The 24,740-nt window shown below is 40.3% G+C and overlaps 1 protein-coding gene across 1 annotated transcript in view; it reads left to right on the forward strand.

Annotated features, from left to right (window-relative positions):
• Acbd6 (acyl-CoA binding domain containing 6) overlaps positions 1-24,740 on the forward strand; it is a 145,970-nt gene that overhangs the window by 36,707 nt on the left and 84,523 nt on the right. Inside the window, exons 4-5 of the mRNA XM_042258342.2 lie at positions 5,922-6,004; positions 18,716-18,821. Of these exons, the coding sequence (XP_042114276.1) occupies positions 5,922-6,004; positions 18,716-18,821 (189 nt within the window). The remainder of the gene's footprint in view (positions 1-5,921; positions 6,005-18,715; positions 18,822-24,740) is intronic.

Here is a 24,740-nt window from a genome sequence, read left to right on the forward strand (position 1 = left end):
CTCCCCCTCCCAAGTGCTGGAATTAAAGACCTGTGCCATCACTGCCCTGTGGGTCATGGTGTTTTATCACAGCAATATAAACTATAAGACAATCTTATTAATACCTTCAACCAAATAGATTATGTAGCAGAAATTTATGAATTTCTTAAAAATACCATTTATCCATACTGACAGATTAGGAGTTAGAAAATCTGAATAGTAATGTATTTTCTGAAGAAATTAAATCTTTACAAATTTTACTACAGGAGTTAAGGATGTTCCTTAGTGATAGAGGCCTGACAATATGGCCAAGGCCCAGGGATGGATCCCAGCACCACCCACCGATACCCTCTTCTCACAAGAACCCCCAAACCACAGAACCTTACACAAAGAAAACCTGAGGTTGAGATGTCTTTGTTAGGGTTTCTATTGCTGCAACGAAACGCCATGACCAAAAGCAAGTTGGGGAAGAAAGGGTTTGTTTGGCTCACACTTCCACATCATTGTTCATCACTGGAGAAAGTCAGAACAGGCACTCAAGCAGGGCAGGAACCTGGAGGCAGGAGCTGATGCAGAGACCACGGAGGGGTGCTGCTTACTGGCTTGCTTCCCCTGGCTTGCTCAGCCTGCTTTCTTATAGAACCCAGGGCCACCATCCCAGAGATGGCATCACCCACAATGGGTTGGAATCTCCCCCATTGATCACTAATTGAGAAAATGCCTTACAGCTGGATCTCATGGAGGCATTCCTTCAACTGAGGCTCCTTCCTCTCTGATGACTCTAGCTTGTGCCAAGTTGACACAAAACCAGCCAGTGCAGATGGCTTGTGTATATTGTCCACATTGTTAAAGGAAGGAACAGTGCCAGTCCCGCTCTTCTGCTCCGCTTTGTTTTGTTACAGAGTTATAGGCCATGCTGACCTCAAACTCATAATATCCTTGCCTTGACCTTCCCAGTGCTAATGCCACCACAGTGTGTTCATGTGGTGCTGGGGACAGAACCCAGGACTTTATGCACGCCCGGTAAGCGCTCTACTAACTAAATTATGCCTTCAGCCCAAGACAGTGCACATTTTCACTGGTATTATTGTCACTGTATAATAATGGTTTGCAGAAAAGCTTGGAGAAGAACATAGTTTTTCATAGAAATGGCACAAGCTTCGGCTGTCAGAGTTCTCTGGGTTGAAAGCCACTATTCCACTTACTATGTCACGTGGCCTGCTTTACTCTCTTCAGGTTTTCAGTCTGTCAAACCTGACGGAGTTCATCAAATCTGAGACAGACATTTATTCAACTTTCTAACGTTTCTGAAATCTGACTGTGTCTTAAATTAGTGGTAGATCATAGTTATTGACTGGGTTTTCTTTCTTAGCATTGTAGAAAATAATGGCACTTCTCGTAATTGCTGCCTATGTTAAATGTGAGACAGAGCCAGCGCCAGCTCTGTAGTCTTGTTCTGAAGTTGAGCTGGGGTAATGTGAAGTTATGGACGATGTTTACCAGATACTTGTCTTCCTTTTCTTGCTCTCCATCTTGCAGAAGTTTGCATAAAGTTGGCATTATTCTTCCTCTATCTACTGGGAGAATGTGCTGGTTGTGTGGTTTTGAGAGGCTTGCTGATAATATGTTAGAAGACTCGCGAGTTTAGACCCGTCAGGTACTGACTCCTGATTGGATCCTTTTCCTCCACATCCAAACATCTGCACCTGTGTTTCTGAGGCACCTGCTTTGCAGCAGTGGCTGTATCTTGGCTATAGTTTTACTACATCAGCTGACTGATGATGCCCTTTTTCATGCTGGGAGCTGTTCTACTGAAATAGACCTATTTTAAATCCTGAAAATGACCACATGAGGTAGGTAAATAGTCCCAGCTTTACAGACGAGGAAAGTAAGACAGAGTAGTTAGTTAATTGCATAAAATCCTATATAGTTCAAGCTGTAAACAAGTTAAACACCAATAGGAAAGAGTCTGAAAAAGGTACCACATGGAAATAAGAAACCCCCCATATGTATTAGCGTGCTCATTTTTGGAATAAGTATTTTTCAAATAGAAAAGAGTGTTTCTCACTTCACACTGAAACTGTGCTAGAGCACAGATGAAGTAATAAAGGTTCAGCTAGCTGCTTGCCCTTTCCTCTTTCAGTGAAGGAATATTTTGATATCTTACATAGTATACCTGAGGCGCTACAAGGACTGGAAATTTTTATCATATTCACTGCCAAGTTGAAGACTCTTCCTTTAACTGCTGATGCAACAAAAATAACTTCATGGATTTTCAATAGAGGAAAATGGGATAGACCTCTGAGCTTTTAAAGATTTAATTACATTTATTTATTTGTGGGGGGGCACTCATGCTACAGTGCTCCTTTGGAAGTCGGAACAGCTGGCAGGAGCCTGTTCTTCTCTCCCACCATGTAGGTTGTGGGGTGAGACTCTGTTGTCAGTCTTGGCAGCAAACACCTTTACCCCCTGAGCTGTCCCACCAACTCCGACCTCTAAGCGTTTATGAGAGACATTTCAGCAAAGTGGAAATCAAGAGGCCAGAATGTTACCCCTTGGGTAGATGAAATGAACGGAACAGATAACTAATGCGTTTGGGGCAGCTTTGTTGTGATTCAGTCTGATAATGGCAAATTATTTTCATTATTATGTGTCTAAGATACAATTTTTTTTTGTTCTCCTGAAGTTGTTACAGAGCCATAATATGTATTTGTCCATTTGCTTTAGAAAGAACAGTGCTAGGGATAAGGAATATATTTAGAATAAACCACATCTAATTATGGTGTTTATTTCTTTTCCTAAAGATTTTAGTTAAACTATATTAATTGTGCACACAGATTTTCATTATATTATTGTGAGTAAAAAACTATAAACAGCCTAAGTATACAACTGTTGGATGTTGGTTAAGTATGTTTCATTACTGTATAGACTTTTACATTGGGTTCAGGATTGTTTGTGCGACCTTTGCTCCTCCATATGAAAAGAAGAAGTAAGGTAAGCCATGCACATGCTTGGCTTTCCTTCCTGGAAGCAGAGTCTGAGCTGTTGTGAGGGGAGGACAAAGTCAAAACTGTCTGAGCAGACTCGGGATTTGAGCTAGAGTTTGAAAGGGTGTTCCTGTGTTGAAAGGACATTCCTGCCTAGAGATCCGAAGATCTGCAGATGGAACCCTCTGGCTGAACACTAACCTGTGCATGTATGGCAGTCCAGGAAAAGGTACACTAGAAAAGGTAGCCATTTTCCTGGAGCTGACATAGTCCTGAGAATATTTTGTTGCTCACTAGTGTGCTTACAAGGGAGTCTCAGAAGGGTCAGAATGATTTTGGTCAGCTTTATTAACTTGTGCCAAAACCGAGCCCAACCTAAGGAAAGTAGTGTAACAAGATCCAGCAAACAGAAATGTAAAGTTTACATTGTGCAGCCTACAGTAGAAGACTTTTAAGCAAGCAAGAAAAAAATAGAGAAAATAGCCAGGAGAATAAAAGGATAATAAAAGTGGATGCAGAAATGCTAGTGTCTTAGTTAGGGTTTTATTGCTGTGAAGAGACACCATGACCACAGCAACTCCTTATTTTTTTGGTTTTTCAAGACAGGGTTTCTCCGTGTAGTTTTGGTGCCTGTCCTGAACTCACTCTGTAGCCCAGGTTGGCCTTGAACTCACAGAGATCCACCTGCCTCTGCCTCCCGAGTGCTGGGATTAAAAGTGTGCGCTACCACCGCCTGGCTTGTAAATATATTATTAAATTATGTTATTACATGTTGTTAAATGCTATATATAAATAAATTTCCAGAGTAGAGGAAAACATGAGCGTCATGTAGAGTGACATGAAGGCCATGTAAAGCCCACATAAAGGATGGTAAAGTAGAGATCTACAGTGAAAGATACACTCTATAGGATCAACAGCATATTAGACGTGGCGTAAAGAAAGACAAGTGGACTGGAAGATGTGGCACATGAAGACAGGAAAAAAATGTACATAATAGCTGAAATTCTCAACATTTGCTGAAAACTGCAAATCAGACTTTCAACCTGTAACCATTGGTATTTGGGGCCAGAAAACAGTGTTGTGAGTGCTGTCCTGTTCATCATAGGTCACTTAGTAGCTGCTCTGATCTCTGTTAGGAGTCAGTGGCATTGCTGTGTAGGGAGAAAACAATCTCCTCTTGATGAAAAATCACCTCCACAAGGCTGCCGCCGGTCTAGAAGCTCAGTGAGCACCATGCAGAAGATGATTAACAGAATTGTACCAACAGACATTATCATCAAAAATTTGAAAACCAGAGAAAAATCTTGTAAGCAGCCAGACTGAAAACATGGTACAGAGAAACAAAGGCGGAGAGGATGACCTCCAGCTTCTTCCAGACGGGAAGGATGGGCATGGCTGGGACAGCTGGCATAACTGTCAAAAGTAAAAGTGAATGTTCTGGAAATGGTCACAGCCGTTGTTTGTGTGGTCTAATTCCTCTCCTTTGTCTTTGAGACCGGATAGTCTATCTTCTGTTTAACCTGTTCTACTTGGAAGGCTTTTTCCTGAGTTTTCTAGATGGGTTATTGAGGTTTTCAATTCCATCTACAAATTGGACGGTTCCTCCGCTGGAGAACTTGCTGAAGGTGAACTCCGGCCATTCTAACGGGCGTGGACCTCCGGTTTCCTTGATTCTAGGCATCTTCTCGTTTCTTGAGTTGCCACTTGTGTATTTTCTCTGGCACAGTGCATTAGTTACCCTTCTCGTCCTGTGAAGACAAAATACCCTGCAGACGCCACCCAGAGCAGAGGCTTATGGGCCGTGGGTTAAGCAGGTGAGGCAGGCACAGGAGCAGCCGGGTGTGTGGGGGAGGGGTGAAGGAGCTCCGCGCACGCGCACACACTGCAGGCAGACCATGCAGGACAGAAGCTATTCCCAAAGGCCTGTCCCATGGCCCACCCCACCAGCTAGGGCTGCCTCCTAAGGTTGCCCAGCCTCCCAAAACAGCACCACTGGCATGGGACATTATAGTAACGATGTCTGTTTAAATCTTTAGCATCATTTGCTTCACTATTATTAGCTTTTAATGATTATTTGAATATTTAGATAATGGGCTTTATTGATAGATGTTTTGCCAAGATTTTCTTGTTTGAAGCTCATCTGACCAGTGTGTTTCACAAAGTACAAGTTTTTAAACCTTAATAAAGACCACTAAACTTTTTTCTTTATGAAGCATGCTTTTGGTTTTATATCTTTAAAAAAAAAAATCACTGTCAAACCAAAGGTTATCTGGGATTACAATTGTATTACCTTTAGGTACGGTTTCTTTCTAAGAGACTCAGTATTGGGTTGGTTCTCTCACCTTCCCTCCCTCCCTTCTCTTCCTCTCTTCAGTTGTCTGTTTTCAGCTTTATTAAGTTGGCATTTCTTTCATTAAGTTTACAATATAGGTGTGTTGCTGGCATGTCTGGCACCATGTGTGTGCCTGGTGCCTACAGGGGCCAGAAGAAGATGTTGGATGCCCTAGAATGAGAGTTGTGTCAGATGTGAGCCACCAGTGGGTACTGGGAACTAACCCTGTGGCCTCTGGAAGAGCATCAGATGCTTTTCACTTCTGAGACATCTCTCCAACTCTTAGAATACATTTCTTGAGCACATGTAGGTTCCAACTTTATCCTTCCAATGGGGCCAAATTTAAACTATAAGAGGATTAACTAAAGTAAGTTCTTACTTTGTACTTTATGAAGGAAAGCATTCTCAGACTGATATGGCAGCTGTAATCCCAGTACTCCAGAGGCTGAGGCAGGAGGATTGCCATGAGTTTGATTTTATTAATCACCTTACAGTTATAACTAGCATTGAAGAATTGGTTGAGAGTAAAATTTTAGTGTTTCTTAAAGTAATATTTTATAATTTTTAAATACATATTGCTTTAATCCATATGTCTTTTTCTATCTTCTCCTTTTGTTCCACAGGTATCAGAGAAGAAAGGAAAAGAAGCCAACAGTGGTTTTGGTGGGCCAGTTGTTAGTTCTCTATATCATGAAGAAACAATCAGGTAATTTCTCTTCTGTCTTTGACAATAGAAATATACATATATACGTGCATACGTATGTGTTATGTGTACACATAAGTATATATGTATTTTAACTTGGAAATAAATAATCTGTGAAACATTCTTCCCTCTCTCCTCTTCTTCCCTTTGTTTCATTCGTTCTTTTTTTTCTTTTTTATTTCTTTTTTTTTTTTTTAAACAGATTTTCTCTCTGTAGCCCTTGCTGTCCTAGAACTCACTCTGTAGCCCAGATTGGTCTCAGAGTCACAGCAACCCACCTGCCTCTGCCTCCCAAGAGCTGGGATTAAAGACGTGTGCCACCACACCTGGCTCAGTCATTCTTTTACTTAGGTTCTGGGGATCCACACTGAGGTTGGCATGCCTGCAAAGCAAGTGCTTTTACTATTTTTAAACACAATTAAAAAGTTTAGTGAATATATTACTTGACAGAGTTATTAGTTTTTGTGCTGTATAAAAATGTGTTAGTCCTTATTGTTTATCACTGTGTATAAATCAGGAAAAGAATCCTGTGCTATTGTAAGGAGTCATGGACAATTTTAAGATTTTTTTTTTTTAATTTTTTTATTTTTTTGGTTTTTCAAGACAGGGTTTCTCTGTGTAGCTTTGCGCCTTTCCTGGAGCTCACTTGGTAGCCCAGGCTGGCCTCGAACTCACAGAGATCCGCCTGCCTCCGCCTCCCGAGTGCTGGGATTAAAGGCGTGCGCCACCAACGCCCGGCAAGATTATTAATTTACAAATATAAAGGGGAGATGTTTAATGCTACCCATACATTGCCTTACTTCCTCTTTAACATCAAATATTTCAAATGGAAACTTGGCTTCCCCAAAATGTGCAGAAGTGAGTCATCTGTCTTCCTAAAATGAAGAGGAGATTGTACCAAAGATGTGTGCTTTAAGTTTACTGATACTGTCCTCCTTAAAGAACCAGCAGTGCGACCAGGTAGCATTGTAAGATGGAAGTTACTGATGCTCCTATGAGTCACAACTTGAAATGCTCACTGTTTGCTGCTGTTGACCAGGTTATCGGTGAACATTAGGGATCTGTCCTGAATCCGTTTGCAGGTCAAGCACACCATTTTACTTACTATCTTAGTTAAGGTTTCTACTGCTGTGAAGAGACACCATAACCATGGCAACTCTTCTAAAGAAAAGCATTTAATTGGGCTAGCTTACAGGTCAGAGATTTAGTCCATTATCATCATGGTGAGAAACATGGTAGCATGCAGGCAGACATGGTGCTAGAGAAGGAGCTGAGAGTTCCACATCTTGATCCACAGGCAAAGGAAGTTAACTGTCAGACTGGGAATGGCTTGAACAGATATGAGACTTCAAAGCCCACCTCCACAGTGACACACTTCCTCTAAGAAGTCCACACATGCTCCAACAAGACCACACCTCCTAATAGTGCCACTCCCTCTGGGCCAAGCATTCAAACACATGAGTCTTTGGGGGCCATTCCTATTCAAACCACCACACTTGTATTAAATTTTTATCTGAGATGAGGCAGGGGGAGGTTCATGGAGATTCATGATGCCCTATGGAGCTTTCACTGGCCTGGGTCCATTTGCTACCCTAATCTCTGTGATGGGCCCTGAGCACTCCTAGGACCTCATAACAGTTTTGAAAGTACATTCAGAGTTTAGCTCTTCCCTTAATTTAGGAAGTGTTTGGGTTTTTTTTTTTTTTTTATTTCCAATGTCTTTAGAACTTTTTGTTTTGTTTTTCAAGAGAGGTTATAAATGTTCTCATCAAGCCTTGACATCTTAGAGGCATTTTTCTAGATAATAGAGTAGGTAACTAATTTCTTCTTTGTTCAGTGTTTATACTTTTGTTATAGCGTTTTTCACATTATATACACACTGAATTTTAACTTTTTAAAAACTTAGCTTTTAGTTTTTGAAGACAAGGATCACATTTTATTTGTTTACTTATTATCTGAAGAGAGTCCCAGAACTTAGTAGGAGGCCTGGATAGCATTAGCTGTCAACTTGACACCCCCTAGAATCACCTGAAAAGAAGTGTGTCAATTGAGTAACATCAGGCTGGTTTGTAGACCAGGCTGGGCTAGAGCTCAGTGATCTACCTGCCTCTGTCTCCTGAGTGCCTGGGTCAGAGGTGTGCGCCACCATGCCCGGCTACAAACTAAAGATTTTAATTCAGTTCAACACATTTTTACACAACTACTGTGAGACAAACGTGGATGTTTGTCTTTCAGCTTCTTCGCTTTTGAATAGTGTGTCCTTAGTGCTTTTTTGTTGTTGTTATTGTTTGAGACAGTTTCTCTATTATTATGAAGCACCTGCTGTCCTAAAACTCACTCTGTAGACCAGGCTGGTCTCAAACTCACAGAGATCACCCGCCTCTGCCTCCAAAGTGCTGGGATTAAAGGTGTGCGACTCCATGCCCGACCACTCTGAGTGCTTTTGTTTCTTTGTTGCTGTTTTGTTAGGGTTTTTGTTTGTTTGTTTGTTTGTTTTAAGACAGGGTCCATTTGAACTCACTATGTAGCTGAGGATGACCTTGAACTCCTGACTTTCTTGCCTCCATCTCCTGAGTGCTAGGATTACAGGTGTGTGCCACACTTGCTTTTTCTTAGTACTTTTGGTGTTTTCATCTATATATGATAAATATTATTGAGCAAAATGTGAACTTTTGCTAGAGGTAAAACCTGGTTAGACTTGGCCTTAGTTCACTGAGTCATCTAAATATGAATCTTTTTATGCTATTTCTAATTCTGTCACATGTTTATTTATTGTATGTGTGGGAGGTGTGGCATGTGTGTGCCACAGCATACATACAGAGAGAAACATGAATGCCAGGAGTATTGAAAGCCCTTATGCTATTACTAGCCTAGTAATTCTCTTACTACTACAGTGGATGTGGGAACCAGTAATTAATCATGCTTACATTTGGAAAATTCATTTTACTAGTGTTACAATTCCTTTATAATAAATTTAATCATAATCCTGTACTGAAATGTTGGATTATTGCAGTCAAGTGCCAAGTACACACTTAGAATTTCTTCAGATGTATCAAACTGTGGTTCAACAATGAAAAAAGGCTGTTTTCTGAAGCTTATGTCATGGGTATTTGGGTAAGGTAATGGTACTATTACTTTTCTAAGCCAATTTGTGCTTTAACTTACGTTAATTACAAATTCCTGGCAGAATTATGATATGAAAGCAGAAATTAAATTAGAAATGTCAAATAAGGGACTTGGGTGAAAGGAAAAAGTCTTTTGCATAATCATTGGTTTTTAAAAAGGACAGGAAACAACGTATTTTGCAGAATTTTTTGTTTTGTTTTTTCAAGACAGGGTTTCTCTGCGTCTCCATAGCTGTCCTGGAGCTCAGTCTGTAGACGAAGTTGGTCTTGAACTCACAGAAATTGCGTGCCTCTGCCTCCCAAGTGCTGGGATTAAAGGCGTGCGCCACCACACTCAGCCTTTGCAGGTTATTTTTGAGTATTTTGATAGGGAAGCTTTGTCAAGTTTCTGCTGAGGAATGCTCTAGACATCAACATGTACACTGAGAAATTAGGGCAAGAATTGAAAGTAGAGTAAATGAACGGTGTGATGCCCACTCCATCCTGCAGTAATGTTTGGTCTCCTCTGTTATATTTTGTAGTTTGATACCTTGTAATCTGCTAGAATTTTAATTCCACTTACTCAGGCAGCCATCTGGACCTTCTCTAAGCAAAACCAGTCTAGTATACAGCTGAAATGATTGATGGGCTCTGGAATTGATTAGTTGTTCTGTGAGACAAATGAAGTGTTTTGGCAGAAAATACCAGAGGTCACTGCTGTGGTCAGACAAAAAAGCTTGTAGAATTTTAAAGAGATGTTTTCATTGTTGACTTACAAAGTTTCAGTTTTTAAGCAGTAATAACATTTTGAAAAATAACTTTTCATTGGTTGCTAGTTGCTCTTTAGTATTGATTAGAAAGAGGAAGAATGTAGTTAAAACTAGGATGAAAAACAAAGCGCTTTATGCTTTATGCTTTATGCTTTGTTTTCTTGGTCAGTCTAAAAAGTAGAATGAAAGCATAGAAAGCTTGATACCAATAAAGAAACTACTGTGATTTTTACTGTGATTTTTTTTTTTTTAAAGCAATATATGATTGGATTAAAGGCAGCAGTGTGACGTAGTTTTATTGCTGTTTGTAACATCTGATGGTATAAAATTCTACTTAGGATTTCATTCAAAGCCTCATGTATAGTAACCTAGTTTTAGCACATCTGTTGAAATACCCTGTATTAGACATATTTTATGTTTTAAGGATGGAATATTTGGATTCTTTGGCTTTCGTCAGGCTGTCATAATGAGACCCCACCACTCTTAGCACTAAGAGCCTGGCTGGCTGGTCGGTATAGCCCTTCCCTATTCACTGCGGCCTGTGATCAACACAGTGTTAACACTTTGGTGATCGGTGATAAATTAGATGACATATGTCTTGTTACAGTCTGGTTGTTCTTGAGGATACACAAGTGTGTACAGGCAAATGGGCAACTCTCTCGTGAGGATCTGACTGCTCAGAATGAACTTGAGCTATGGATTTATTCAGCCTGTAAAACCTCAGCTGGCATAAATAATTGAGAAAGCAAAGGTTTGTCTGTGGTGCATACCTCAGGGACTCATGGCTCCCTTCCTGCTCTCTACCTCCCTTTCTTATGAAAATGATCCCAGTTGCACTCCCAGATAATAACACACCAAGCAATTAAAAGCCATGGGTGGCTGGAGAGAGGAGAAAAGGTTTAGTTAATGAGCTTTTCCTCTTCCAGTGCCCATGAGAGCCTCAGGAATGACAAGGCGATTAAAGCAAAGAGATAATTATAGATGATGTGAAAATGGGTCCCTGGGGACCAGCAGGTCTTGACATAAACAGTGAGTGTTGTAACAGTCTCCTGGCTCTCATAGCCACCCTTTCTAATGTGATTCATTGAGCTCCTGTGTGCCCAGTGCCATGATGCCAACCAAGCATACAGACAAATCCACCTGTTTGCAGATCAACAGCCCTTTCCAGAAAGGGGTTATTCGCCAGCCGAAGCCACCATCCACTCTTTTATCTCCGTTTCTTGTTCCCTTATCTGTGCTCCCTTCCTTCCCCCCACTTTGTCCTTTTTCCATGTAGCAAGTAGTTTTGAAGATAGTATTCCATTACAATATTAAAAGAAAATATGTCAGGGCTAGAGAGGTGGCTTAGCAGCCAAGAGCACTGATGATCTTTTAGAGGTCCCAGGTTAGATTCCTAATACCCACATGATGGCTAACAACCCTAGTCCCAGGGGATCTGACTCCCCTGTCCTGACCTCTGAGCACCTTGCACATACGATACATAAACATACATGTAGGCAAACACCCGTACACACAAAATAAGTTTTGGAAATTAAAAACAAGAGCAGCAGTATATGCATTGTAAGTAATAGGAACAAGGCCCTTCATCTCATCTAAGAATAGTCTTCCTCTTACCCTTTGTGGTCACTCTGCTCAATTCATGGTGCCTTGTTTTTTGAAGGTCTAATTACGATTTGTTAAATGGATTGATTAACAATGATGATGCTCAAGTATGATAAATTATCCCATCTTAAAATATATGCTAAATTATTGGGTTTTTTAGACAGAGTCTGACATATGGCCTTGAACTCTTGATCCTCCTGCCTCTGCCTCCTAAGTAGAGGTGTATTAGCATGTCTTGTTATTCCATATTCTGAAGTTAATATGATGATGACTATCATCTATTGACTGTTTACTTCATACTCATAATCATGTTATATGAACTATTTTACTTAATCTTCATAGTGGCCTTATTAAATGTAGATATTAGTTGTAACCCTGTATTTCAGATGAGGACACAGATTCCAGGTTAGGTTTCTTGTCCAAGGTCAATGTGGTTAGTAACTCTCCTCCAATTACTATGCCTCACTGGACTGAAATGTTTGAGGAAATAGTATAATTTCTAATTATTAAAAGGGAATTTGATACTTGGTGTTGTATTAGTATATCATCTTCAGTTTAAAAAATTAAATATCTTTTCCTTTCAGCATTCTTAAGAATGTACTTCCCTGATCAACTTTGATGCTAGTCTGTCGTTTATCACTGTACTGATGATGCTTCCTTTGGATTGCTTTATTGATTTTAGACTCACTTTAATGGTTGGGAATGTTAACTGGCCTTGTAGAGAAGTCTTTTAGCAAAGCAGGTGTGTGAATTCTTCTGGTGTGGGCACTGATTTTCCAGGGATCGATCAGAATTAGACATTTTTTTTTCTTGGAGACATTTAAAGTATCAGCAATTTTCCTTCAAATTTGTTAAGAGTTAGGCAGATTTTAAAAGGTGGAATGGATTTTCAGTAGTTGGTGTCTTTATAAAATCATAGTTAAATAACTTTTCCAATATAACTAATTATCTTTAATCAGTAGATAATTTCTAGATGTCTATTTGACAGGTAAGGTTTCAAGAATTATTTAAAAAGAAACTACAAAAACCCAGATAGTTTGTAAGTGCTCTACTCTTAGGGCGGTATTCCCTAAACATGATTACTGTTCAAACAGCCTTTGCCTCCACTGGATCTTTGCCTCTTGGTCTTATAACCAAAGTATTTCAGAAAGGATATATGACTTGAAGAGTTTTCCTGAGACTCACAGTATAAATCTCAATTATGGTCTCTGGTAAAATTAAGACTCACAGCCAGTGATCTGTTAGGTGAAATTAACACCTAAGATTTTAATTACATATTAAATAGAAGCAAGAATTCTTTTTTTTTTTTCTTCTTGCTGTCCTGGAACTCACTCTGTAGACCAAGCTGGCCTCGAACTCACAGAGATCTGCCTGCCTCTGCCTCCCGAGTGCTGGGATTAAGGGTGTGTGCCACCACCATTTTGCTGAACTCTTTTTTTTTTTTTTTGGTTTTTCGAGACAGGGTTTCTCTGTGTAGCTTTGCCCCTTTCCTGGAACTCACTTGGTAGCCCAGGCTGGCCTCGAACTCACAGAGATCCGCCTGGCTCTGCCTCCCGAGTGCTGGGATTAAAGGCGTGCGCCACCACCGCCCGGCGCTGAACTCTTAATATGCTAAATTAACCCTTGAGTTAGGAGTTGATTTTACCTGACCAGCTTTACTAAAATCCTTTAACAACATTCTCCTTTCAGAGGAACAGCTATAATAAGTAAAATTAAAATATACCTGAATGTTTTGTTTATAAATCTTTCCTGTTACTGTCTTTTGATTTTGGGTGGGTTTTTTTGGTTGTTGTTGTTTTTTAACACAGTAAGAAAAAGTATCTAAAGCGAGGGTCTCCTGAGGCATCTCTGAGTCATTTATTCCTCCCTTCCATCAGTACTTACCCACTTGTGTAGGAGGACAGTGTTACTCTCTTTACCCCTGATCCAGAGGGTAGGTCGGTAATCTTTGTTCTTCCCTAGCTAACTTGCTGTATTGTCAGCACGTGCTGGGCTCTTAGTGACGCGTTGTCTTGTCTGCTCCTCTCCTGTTACCTCCTAACACCTGCCATGGACAGTCGCTTGTAGTCTGCCTGAGCAGCTTCCTTTGTTCGTCCTGAGTCCTTTGTATAGTGTGATGTCATTTGCAAGCTCACTTTCTAAGGCTTTCTTTGACCACCTTTGTTGTTCCTTCACAAATAACTATGTATGTATGTTTATGGGCACGTTGTGATATCTTGATTTGTATATACATTATAGAAAGAGTCAAACAAGGTCATGCCCCTGTCACCTGACGGGTTTATCACCTTTTGTGGTGTAAACTTAACATTCTAGTGATTTCATAATACATAAGAGCTTTTGTAACTGTGGTCACCCTGCAGCGCAGTAGGTCACTGAAACATGTTCCTCCAGTAACTGAAACTTGAGTGCTTTGACCAACATCTTCCTTTCTGACCCCGCCTCCCCCTCCCAGTCTGCGGTAGACACTCTTCTTACTGTGTTTATGGGAAATTTACCTTTTAAGATTCCACCAAAAAGTGAGGTCACACAGGACCCCTCTGTGCTTGACTTCTTCCCCAGGCATAGTGTCTTAGTTACTTCTCTGTTGCTGTGAAAAGACACCATGACCAAGGCAACTTGGAAAAGAACACATTTAACTGGGGCTCACAGTTTCAGAGGGGGAGTCCATGACCATCATGGTGGGGGGCATGGCAATAGACAGGCAAACATGGCTCTGGAGTAGTTAGTAGTGTTGTCCTGATACCAGGTTTCACCAAAACAGTCTGTGTTCTTAATAGCAAGGACTTGAGTTTCTTGGGGCACAGCAACCTAATGAAGTGTTTCATTCAAAACTTTCTTAGTATATCAAAGAAATTGTTTTTTAAGCAAAGGAGTAAATTGTTAGTTGAATTAATAGTCATTTGCTATGTCTCGGTCAAATCTTTTGGTTTTATTTCTTAGAAATGTAACATAATGCCAGAGGCAAATGCTTTTCTAAACCAAGAGGAGAGTGTTTGAGTGAAGAAAATGGAAAAGGTGAAAAGTGGTGAAATCCTTAGCATAGGAAGCCCCTTGGGCAGATGAGCACAGGAGGGAGGTGTTTGCGCAGGAGAAGCTGTGGTGGACTCCCTTGAATGACCTGTACCTGAACATCCCCTTCGTATACTCCTGGGCCCCTGATTTGAGCAATTAATGGTGTTTGTTTGTACCTTTTTGGATATAGTCTTACTTTCTTTGGGTTTTAATTCCCCAAATATCTTCCCATTATCTATTTACTGGAATACTGTGTTGTATATCAGTCTCCAGTTGCTTAATACACATTGTGAATTAAATTGAAGCTCAAGACTAGATTCCTAAGCTAGCACTGTAACTATATTTGTAATTCTATGAGACAGATGAAATAGGAGTTACATGATCTTCCTGTGTCTCACTGTGAAGTGTAGTAGAATATTTTAAGGTGTGTTACTTTTGTTTATATTTCATTTGTTTAACTCTGTGAAGCTGTGTTACTGTGCCTGTGTAAAACACCTGATGCCTTAATAAAGAACTGGCCAATAGCAAGGCAGGAGAAAGGATAGGCAGGGCTGGCAGGCAGAGAATATATATAGAAGGAGAAAACTGGAAGGAGAGATGTAAGATCTAGCAGCCAGAGAAGGAGGGGGACTCCAGGGGCCAGCCACCCAGCTTCACAGCAAGCCATGGAGTAAGAGTAAGATTTACAGAAATAAGAGGGAAAATCCCAGAGGAAAAAGGTAGTCGGGGTAATTGAAGTTAAGGAAAGCTGACTAGAAACTAAGCCAAGCTAAGGCTGAACATTAATAATTAATTGTAAGCCTCTGTGTGTGGTTTATTTGGGAGCTGGGTGGTGGGCCCCCCAAAAAAGAGCAAAACCCTCCAACAATAGTGAAGCATACTTGTAAGGAGCCTTTTGGTAGGAAAAATCTTTGCAAGAGATGGTATAGATAGCAGTTTTAGGAATGAGCATGGCTCTCTTCTCTTGTAATTAGATGAAACAGTTATGTTAGTCAGTTTCCCATGTAACAAGAAACCTGAAATAAATGAAATTAAAGGAGCCAAGATTTATTTGGCACATCTTCAGAGGCTTCCGTCTGTGGTCAGCTTGCTCCATTGCTATGGGCCTGAAGCTGAAAATCTTGATAGCAGGAATGTGTGGCACAAGATGCTGTTTACCTCATAGCAGCCAGGAAGAGAGGTGGCGGCCAGATCCAAAATATATCCTCCAAAGACATCCTCCTCTCCAAGTTCTAAGGAGGCCCTGCTTCTTAATGGTCCATTCAGCTTGAACTCATCAATGGGTCAATCCACTGGTAAAGATTAGTCCCCTCATGATCCAAGCCTCTCTTAAGTCCTCTGCCAACCAGAAACCAAGCCTTCAACACAAGAATCTTTTGGGAATACTGCATATTCAAACTATAACAGTGGCCATGTTTTAACAGCATTCCTCTTTCTCATTAGGGTGTGTCCTTCTCTTTGGAGTGATCTTAGAGAGACTTTCTGTCTTGTGCTAGAAAAAAAAAAGCCATTCACCAAAGAGGAGACAGGGAGGTAAATCAGAAGATGTACTAATATTCTTAAGGTCTACATTGCATCATAGGGTTAGAGTCACAGCACATGCAATCTCTTTTAAGGTGAGTATGACTATAAGAGAATAATTGTTTGGAGGACTTCACAGGGCATCGCAGTGGGAGAAAGAAAGTTTGGCTTGTATGTGACAGACGTGGTAGCACATAACCTGTAAGATAGCTCTTAGAAGGCTGAGGCAGGAGGATTGCAGATTTGAAGCCCACCTGAGCCATATAGTGAGATCCTGTCTCCGGAATCAAAGTGGTTGGGGGCGGGGAAATGGTTTATTTGTTCACCAGTAAATTAAATAGTATTTTGGTGTGAGAATTGATATGTGTATGTATTTAACAAGTAAGACTGGGAGTATCATTAATTTTTTAATACTAGACACTCGATTTGTAACACATTAGCAGTGCTTTTATTAAGCTTTTTACTATTTATTTAAATTTATACCTTACCCTGTAGTACTATTTTAGAATGCCTCTGCCTTACCTATTTATTAGCAAAAACTGCATATTATAAGCAGGTATTAGATTTTAAGCTGTCTGCTGCTCTTTAGATTCCATATACCAAAGCAAAATAATTGATATATGTGGTGGTATTGTGTTCCCTAAAATATTGTGCACCCTAATAAACTTATCTGGGGTAGGGGACAAAACAGCCACTAGATACAGAGTTTAGCTCGACTGTAGCATCTCGGTTCAATGCAGACTTTCTTGTCTAGCCTTGCACCTGCATTTGACAAAACCCTGGCTTCTGTGTAGTCGGTGGTCAGTAAAACACACTGGATGTTTCAGAATGGCTTCGCGGGGTTGACATCAAAGCAGTGTGTTTTCAGATAGTTAGCTGTGAGTGCAGAAACTTTCCACTCCACATCAGTCGTTTTTTTTTTTTTTAAACGAATAGATAAGGTCTTGAAGATAATAAAACACATTAATAAACAGCAGTGGTGATACACACACTTTTAATCTCAGCACTTGGGAGGCAAAGGGAGGTGGATCTGTGAGTTTGAGGCCAGCCTGGTCTACAGAGTTCCAGGGCAGCCAGGGCTACACAGAGAAACCCTGTCTTGAAAAATCAAAAACAGAAACAAAAATATTAAATTAATTTGGGGAGTATAAAAAACATTCTTTTATACCTCTCCATAAAGTTCAGTCCACATATTAGAGACTTTCATTTTATGAGTCACTGATCCAGAAAAATGCTAAAAAATGTGTTAAAGGGATAATTTTGTGTAATATTTTTGAGGTTATATTTATTGTTATTTTATGTGTATGTGTTTGCCCCAATATGTGTCTGTGCATCACATGCATGCAGTACCCGCAGAGGTCAGAAGAGGGTGCTGGATTCCCTGCGACAAGAATCAGAGACAGTTGTGAGCCACTATGTAGGTGCTGGGAATTGAACCCAGGTCCATTGAGAGATCAGCCAGTATTCTTAACTGCTGAACCATCCATCTAGCCCCAGTTTTCTGAGAGCTAATAGACCTCACACTGAAAGTGTCTGCTATAAATTCTGGAATGGACTGTGGCTGACTAGTGGAGGCCCATGACATAATAGAAAGTGTACCATATACAAAATCAGTTGGCCTGAGTGAATTCAAGCTTAAAAAGTTTTTTAAAATTGAACTTGGATCCTCTGCAAGAGCTAGCAGTCAGCACTCTTAAATGTTGAGCTCTCTCTCTAGTCCCATAGCTTTGGGTTTTTTGCTTGTTTAGTTTTTGTTTTGTTTTACATTTGATAAGTGTATCATTTGCAAGGTGGCTTAACCTCTCTTTGCCTATAAAGTGAGATTGATTGTTGTATTAAAGACTAAAGACTAGGAAGATGAGTCAGTGGAGAAAAGTGCTCGCCTTATGAGCATGAAGGTTGGGTTTCAGCTTCCAAAGTCTAGGGCAAGTGTGGCTGTAATCCACAGAACTCAAGAGGCAGGGACGGCATCCCTGGGGCAAGCTGGCCAGCTGGACTCTATGGAATTGCTGGACTCTGGGCTCAGCAACTAACCCTGCCTCAGTGAGGTAAATAAGAGCAATCAAGAAGGACATCCACACATGCACACCCACCTTCACACCTTCAGTGTGCCTACACACTGAACACACATACAAGACCCCCAAAAATATACAATATATTTAGAATAGCATTTCTCCTAGCTTTTGTTCCCCTTAGATTGCCATGTTACTATAGTGCTCTAATTGAAATTCCCGAGTCACAGGAATGTGCTATTGGTATATGAAAGTGACTGGGAGCCGGGCGGTGGTGGCGCACGCCTTTAGTCCTAGCACTTGGGAGGCAGAGCCAGGTGAATCTCTGAGTTCGAGGCCAGCCTGGGCTACCAAGTGAGTTCCAGGAAAGGCGCAAAGCTACATAGAGAAACCCTGTCTCAAAACCACCCCCCCCCTAAAAAAAAAGAAAAAGACTGGGACAGGTAGAGAAAACCCACTGTGAACTGTGATACTGCTCTGTGAAACCTGAGAACAGGTAAAGGCTTTCCTATAAGACCACAGTTGCTTTAGTCTTTTTAGACACTGGATACATTATGTCTACTTTTCTTGTCACTTTAAACCCATTAATGTCTATGTAAGCAGCACATTTAACAAGTTATGTTAAAAATATTTAACTTTTGTGTTTTATCCAGTAAGACAAACAGCTTTTTTTTTTTTTTTCACTTTAATTAGGGAAGAAGACAAAAACATATTTGATTACTGCAGGGAAAACAACATTGACCATATAACCAAAGCCATCAAATCGAAGAGTGTGGACGTGAATATGGAAGATGAAGAGGTATGAAAAACAAGCCCCATTATTTTGATTTCTGGTGAATGGATGTTTTGGGCTGGCAGGTTAGTTTTTCTTATGCTTTTGCTCCACCCCAACATCATTTCTAACTGCTGTGCCTCAGCTACAAGTCCAAGTAGAGTATGGCTACAGGCATCTGAGTCAAGAAACTGTGTCTGTTTCCAGGGCACTTTACATTGTCACAGATAGGAGCTGAAACTTGCCACAGCCAAGTAACTTCCATTTTCTGTCTAAAAGAAGAGTGGAACTCACCGGTGACAGCAGGTTCTTGCTGATTGTAATGTCTTCCGTTACACCGTAAATACGTGTATTGGGAGGTAGATTTTTGTACAGAAATATTTTTGGGAATCCGTTGCAGAATTTTGATTAACCTAGTAAATTAAATGCTGGCCCACTATTTAAATGGACCCTATACTAAATTATTTTGTAGATTTTATTACTTTGCAACTTATTTTGTATATTAAGTGGCTGCATACATATATAAAGTTGAATTATGGTTAACAAAAGAATAAAATTGGCTAGTTAACTTTTAATGACTTATTGTTATTTTACTGTTCTGTAGATGAATGTGGGCATGGTCGCAGGGGCCCTGGAGGTGTGGTGTGCTCGTACAGTGTTGATCGAGCATGTACAAGGCCCTGGGTTCCATCCTTGGCACCAACAAAACAACGAAAAGGGGAGTCTGACATGAGGTGGCTACAACATGACAGATGTTAGGAAGACAGTGTTCACGGGTGATCTGTTGAGTGCGCAGATAGTCATTTGTGGGTCATCGAGAGCGCTGTATGCCGATAGTCTTTAATGTCTCACCTTTGGGAAACATCTTCCCTGTACTAGACTGTCTATGACTTCTGGAATTGAAAGTGTAAATTACAGTACTACATTTGATTCTAGCTTGCTTGAGGCAAAAACTTTGAATTCTTTTAATTTTGCTCCTTTTGTAATTTACATATATGATGCTAAACAATATACTTTTGTCTTGTTTATGTTTGAGTTCTTTCTGTTTTATATTTTGCTTACCTGTTTTAATCATCCTCCTCTCTGTCTTTCTCTGCCCTCTTAATATCATTATGACACATATTTAAATTTCAGCTTTCTGGTTGAATATTGAATTGGTGCTTATGTTATACTCTGTAAGTACTGCTCATTGCTGAGCTATGGACTGCACTATGTGTATCAATCAACTTTTGCTACAATAACAAACAGCTCCCAAGGTTCAGTAGCTTATAATTTCTTGCTTATATCACCATCTTGTCATGGATGATAACATTTTGCATATTCTGATATTCTTTTACTTTGCTTCCTGTTTGATGTTTGTCTTTCTAATTTTTCAGAAGGACTTAGTTGAGGCCTCTTGCTAGGTTCTACTAGCTTTATTTGGAACCAGCTCCTCTTGATTTCATTTGGCTTTTTTTTTTTTTTCAAAGGTAAAAGTCCAATGAGTTAGATACTCTGGTATAGAAACTAAACTAGGCATAGCCAGACATCCCTCTCCATACATACACCAAGTACATTAACATTTTCTTTTGTTAGATGTGTTATATATCGCATCAACCTGCATTCTTTGGACCAAAACAAGTCATAAGACCAAGGCCTGGTTCAGTGGGATGTTTGTTCTGACTATCAACAAGCAAGGCAGGGGTGGAAAAGAGAATTGAGGATTCTATAACTGCATGGTAATACCTACTTACCATGGAGCGACATTTTGTTCTTCTGAAAGTCAGTAATTACATCTATATTTATTTTCCACTGCCTTGGTTTTCTCTGTTCCTATAATGAGTTCTCGCCTCTCGCTACACTCACCAGAGAGTTCCCATGCCATTTGTCTTGGGGTGGCCCTTCTGGGGCAACCCTTCCTTCTTCATCCCCAGTGTGCACTAGCTGATGTCTTGATCTCTGTGTGGATGTTCTCCTGGGCCTTTTCTGTGTTACTGTTTTGGAACTTCTTTCTTTGCTTGGCTTCATGGTTTCTGGGTCCTGTGACTTTTTCTTTTATAGTTTACTTCCCTGATTTCCTGGAGCATCTCCTTCATACCTTTCTCTTTTGTTATTTACTTTCCTATTTTTGTGCACCATTTCTTTTTGTAGCTTCCTTTTAAGTGTAAATGGTTTGAGATTTCACTGACACTCTATCAAAATTCTCAGCATACTCCCTGAATAGTTAATGAACTAATGAATGACTAGGTAGCAATGGTAGATGGAATAATGATGAAGGCTCGACTGCACGGGTTCAAGTCCTGGTTCTGTCGCTTCAGCTGCATAACCCATGTTGATTGACTCTGTCTCAGTTTCCCAATAAGTAAATGGAGGTAACAGGACATGCCTCAGGATCATTTTTAGTATTAGTGGGTTAATATGTGTGTAAATCGTACCTAATGCAGTAAGGTATGCATAATTTTCCACTTTGTTAGTTATCCTTAATATGAATGAAAAGTGAGAGTAAAATGAAGAAATAAATGAACTATCATTTCCAGATCCGTTTTCCATTGGAAAGTATTCATGTACCATGTGACCCCTATTAATATTTTTATCTTTCAACTAATAGTACTTTACACGGTGTCTGTTAGAGTCTGCAGAGCACTTTGCTTCTCATTCTGCCTTGTTCACAGGAATCTTTTATAGTAGAGTCACCCTTATTTCACAAGCAAGAGCTAGCATTCAGAGATGCGCATTTGCCTATCTGATACAGACAGCTGCCAGGTAGGACTCCACTCCAGCAGAGCATTCTCACCTGTGGACTTAGGAAGGATAAACAAAGCAGGAGAAACTTACTCCGCTGGCCCTGCTCATCTTAGGGTTTGCAGCAACAGCAACCCTCCCTTCCTTCCTCCCTTCCTTCCTCCCTTCTTTCCTCCCCGTCTTCTTTCCTTCCTATATAGTTGTAAGGTCCTACCCTTATGTGACCTCTGCAAAGATTATTGGGGAGTTAGAGTAAGTGCCTAGAACAGAAGCAGCTTATACTAAATAACATAAATTTGTGTTGGTGGAACGACAAGAAGTTGGAAGCTGTTGCTTGACCATTCAGCGTTCAGTGCAGCTTTGCTCAGCTCCCCATTCAGCTGCTGTTACCCCAGCCCGCCAGAACGTTGTGTTTCCAGGAACAGATGAAGTGCTTACACATTCATAGACTGAGACACCAAGAATTCAGTTGGGTTCTCTCATTGCTCCAAGCAGATTTCTGCCTTCTCAGCCATGACAGTGTGGGCTGAGCTTTGAATACTGATGGCAGGCCCTTTATTATCAATCAGGGATCTGTATGAATTAATTTAAGAACATGGGGAGCTGGAGCTTAAAATCAGAATCAAATTTGACATCCTAAATGAAATAAATTACAGTGCTTCATGGCACTTAAAGCTCTAACAGGTAGAACCGTTCAGTGAGTCTTGATAGACTGAAAGTGTATACCCTCAGAATTGTGCTTCTGAGTTGAGAAGAACGTTTAGTGTGGAAAAGACAGCCTATTTATATTTCTAATGTTTGAACTTAGGGAATTTTTGTACAAATCGTATAGGATTTCTGGAGATAACATTACCTTTATCATTTTGATTGAAAATATTCACTAACAGGTTCAAACAATTTTAGTCTTGCCCTTATGTGACTAAAAATTATATTTATTACATATAAAATGTGCTGTGAGCTATATAACCTTAATTATAGTCATAGAGTGAAAAGAATGCATAATGTGAACTATCATGCATTAAAATGACACAATAAATTGTTAAATTATTATAAATTTATTAATCATTTCCTGAGCTGCAGATGTTTGGACCTGACCATCATCATGTAAGGACAGATCTATGTGAAATGCTTTTTCAATAAGTGGTGTTTGTTCCCTTTCTTTCTTTTTAGTTTTTTGTTCTGCTGTGTGGTTGAACCCAGGGTATTGGTGAAATTATTAAGGCCACTCCACGTAGTTAAAAGGGAGATTTATTTAGTGTCGTAACTTACAAATGAAGGGATAGGTAGGTTGCAGGGTCTGGGAAAGACATAGCGCAGTCCGGGGGTGTTCTCTGGAGAACTCTGCTCGGTCTACCTCTAGTGTCCAGGGTCCAGGAAACAAGAGAGGGTGGCCCATCTGGGTCTCGGGTCTTCAGGTCCTCTCTTGGCCCCGCCTTGTAGGCATGACAGTTACCTAAGCCTCAATGGGGGTGGGAACTTTCAGATTAAAGCTGGAATGGCTACCCACTACACCAAGGCCTTTCATTTACTAGACTTTGGCCTGCACCTTCAGCACAAGGCATACATTCTTTTTCAAAGACTTTCTTTATTGTTTGAGAATTTCATATGTGTATATAATGAAATGTGATCATATCCACCACCTAAGGCATAACTTTCTTTCTTTCTTTTGTTTTTTCTTATTTTTGGTTTTTTGAGACAAGGTTTCTCTGTGTAACAGCCCTGCATGTTCTGGAACTCACTTTGTAGACCAGCAGGCTGATCTTGAACTCTCAGAGATTAGCCTGCCTCTGCTTCCCAAGTTCTGGGATTAAAGACATGTGCCACTACCACCCAGCCCAAAGCATATATTTCTAATTTGAGAAAATAACATGGTCTTTCTAATTGGCATAATTAGGGGTATTGTTTTGCATAAGAGGAAAGGTCTTGTAGTTATTCCTTCTACTCAGGAAGATTTTCTATCAGATGTTTATAACAACATGGGCTTTATCATTTAAATTACAAATTTAACTATAATTTTAGTATCTGCAACTGTTTGGAACTCGACAATATGAAGAAAAACATGAAGGGGTGAGTGTCATAAGACTGGTCTTCTTTTCATATACTGGTTCAGGTTTTATATTTGACCATTTTGCTACAGTTCTTCATATATGCTAAGCATTCACAATTATTCCAAGAAAATACCTTGTTTTCAACAAAGATTTACTGTTAGTTTTATTTATGTGTATGTGCATCTGTGACCATGTGAATGCCAACCATGTGCATAGTGATGCCCTTGGAGGCCAGGAGAGGGCATCAGATCCCCTGGAGCTGGAGTTACAGGCACTTGGGAGATACCCAGTGAGGGTACAAAGAACCATACTTGGGTCCTCTGGAAGAGCAGGAAGTGCTCTTAACCTTTGCGCTGTCTCTCCAGCTTCAAGAAGATATCTTGGCTGGGCAGTGGTGGCCCAGGCCTTTAATCCAAGCACTTGGAAGGTAGAGCCAGGCGGATCTCTGTGAGTTGGAGGCCAGCCTGGGCTACAGAGCGAGATCCAGGACAGGCACCAAAACTACACAGAGAAACCCTGTCTCAAAAAACCAAAAGAAGAAGAAGAAGGAGAAGAAGGAGAAGAAGGAGAAGAAGGAGAAGAAGGAGAAGAAGGAGAAGAAGAAGAAGAAGAAGAAGAAGAAGAAGAAGAAGAAGAAGAAGAAGAAGAAGAAGAAGAAGAAAGAAGAAATCTTTTATTTATTTTTTATTTTACATAATTTCTTTATTGAATCTTGGGGAATTTCATATCTTGTACTCTAGTACGGGTAGCTCACCTCCCAGTCTCTCCGTATCTTCCCATCACCCCTGCAGTGCCCCCCAAAAGAAAATTAAAAAAAAAAATCAAACCAAACCAAAATGAGCAAACAAACAAAGAAAAACAATAACAATAAAAAAGCACCTCTCCTACTCACCCCTGGTACAAAAAAAAAAACATCTTCGATCCTCCATCTTTCCTGCCTTTCCAATACCTCTTCATTAGTCCTGGTGGCATTGGGAGCCACAGTGTGTCACAAAGTACACCCTTTTGTCCAATCAGCTTTACTAGCAAATGTTCATTGCCAGAGTCATTAGTCTGCTTCAGGGTCTCTGGTTTCTGGTACACCACCAGCCCTGGATCCTCACCAGAACTCCTCTCAGATTCTTCGGGTATCATTTCACAGGACCAGTCCCTTTACAAGCTCCAGTAGGTTCTTATA

The sequence above is a fragment of the Peromyscus maniculatus genome, chromosome 11 (assembly GCF_049852395.1).
Source record: "Peromyscus maniculatus bairdii isolate BWxNUB_F1_BW_parent chromosome 11, HU_Pman_BW_mat_3.1, whole genome shotgun sequence".
In the NCBI taxonomy this organism is placed as follows: domain Eukaryota; kingdom Metazoa; phylum Chordata; class Mammalia; order Rodentia; family Cricetidae; genus Peromyscus; species Peromyscus maniculatus.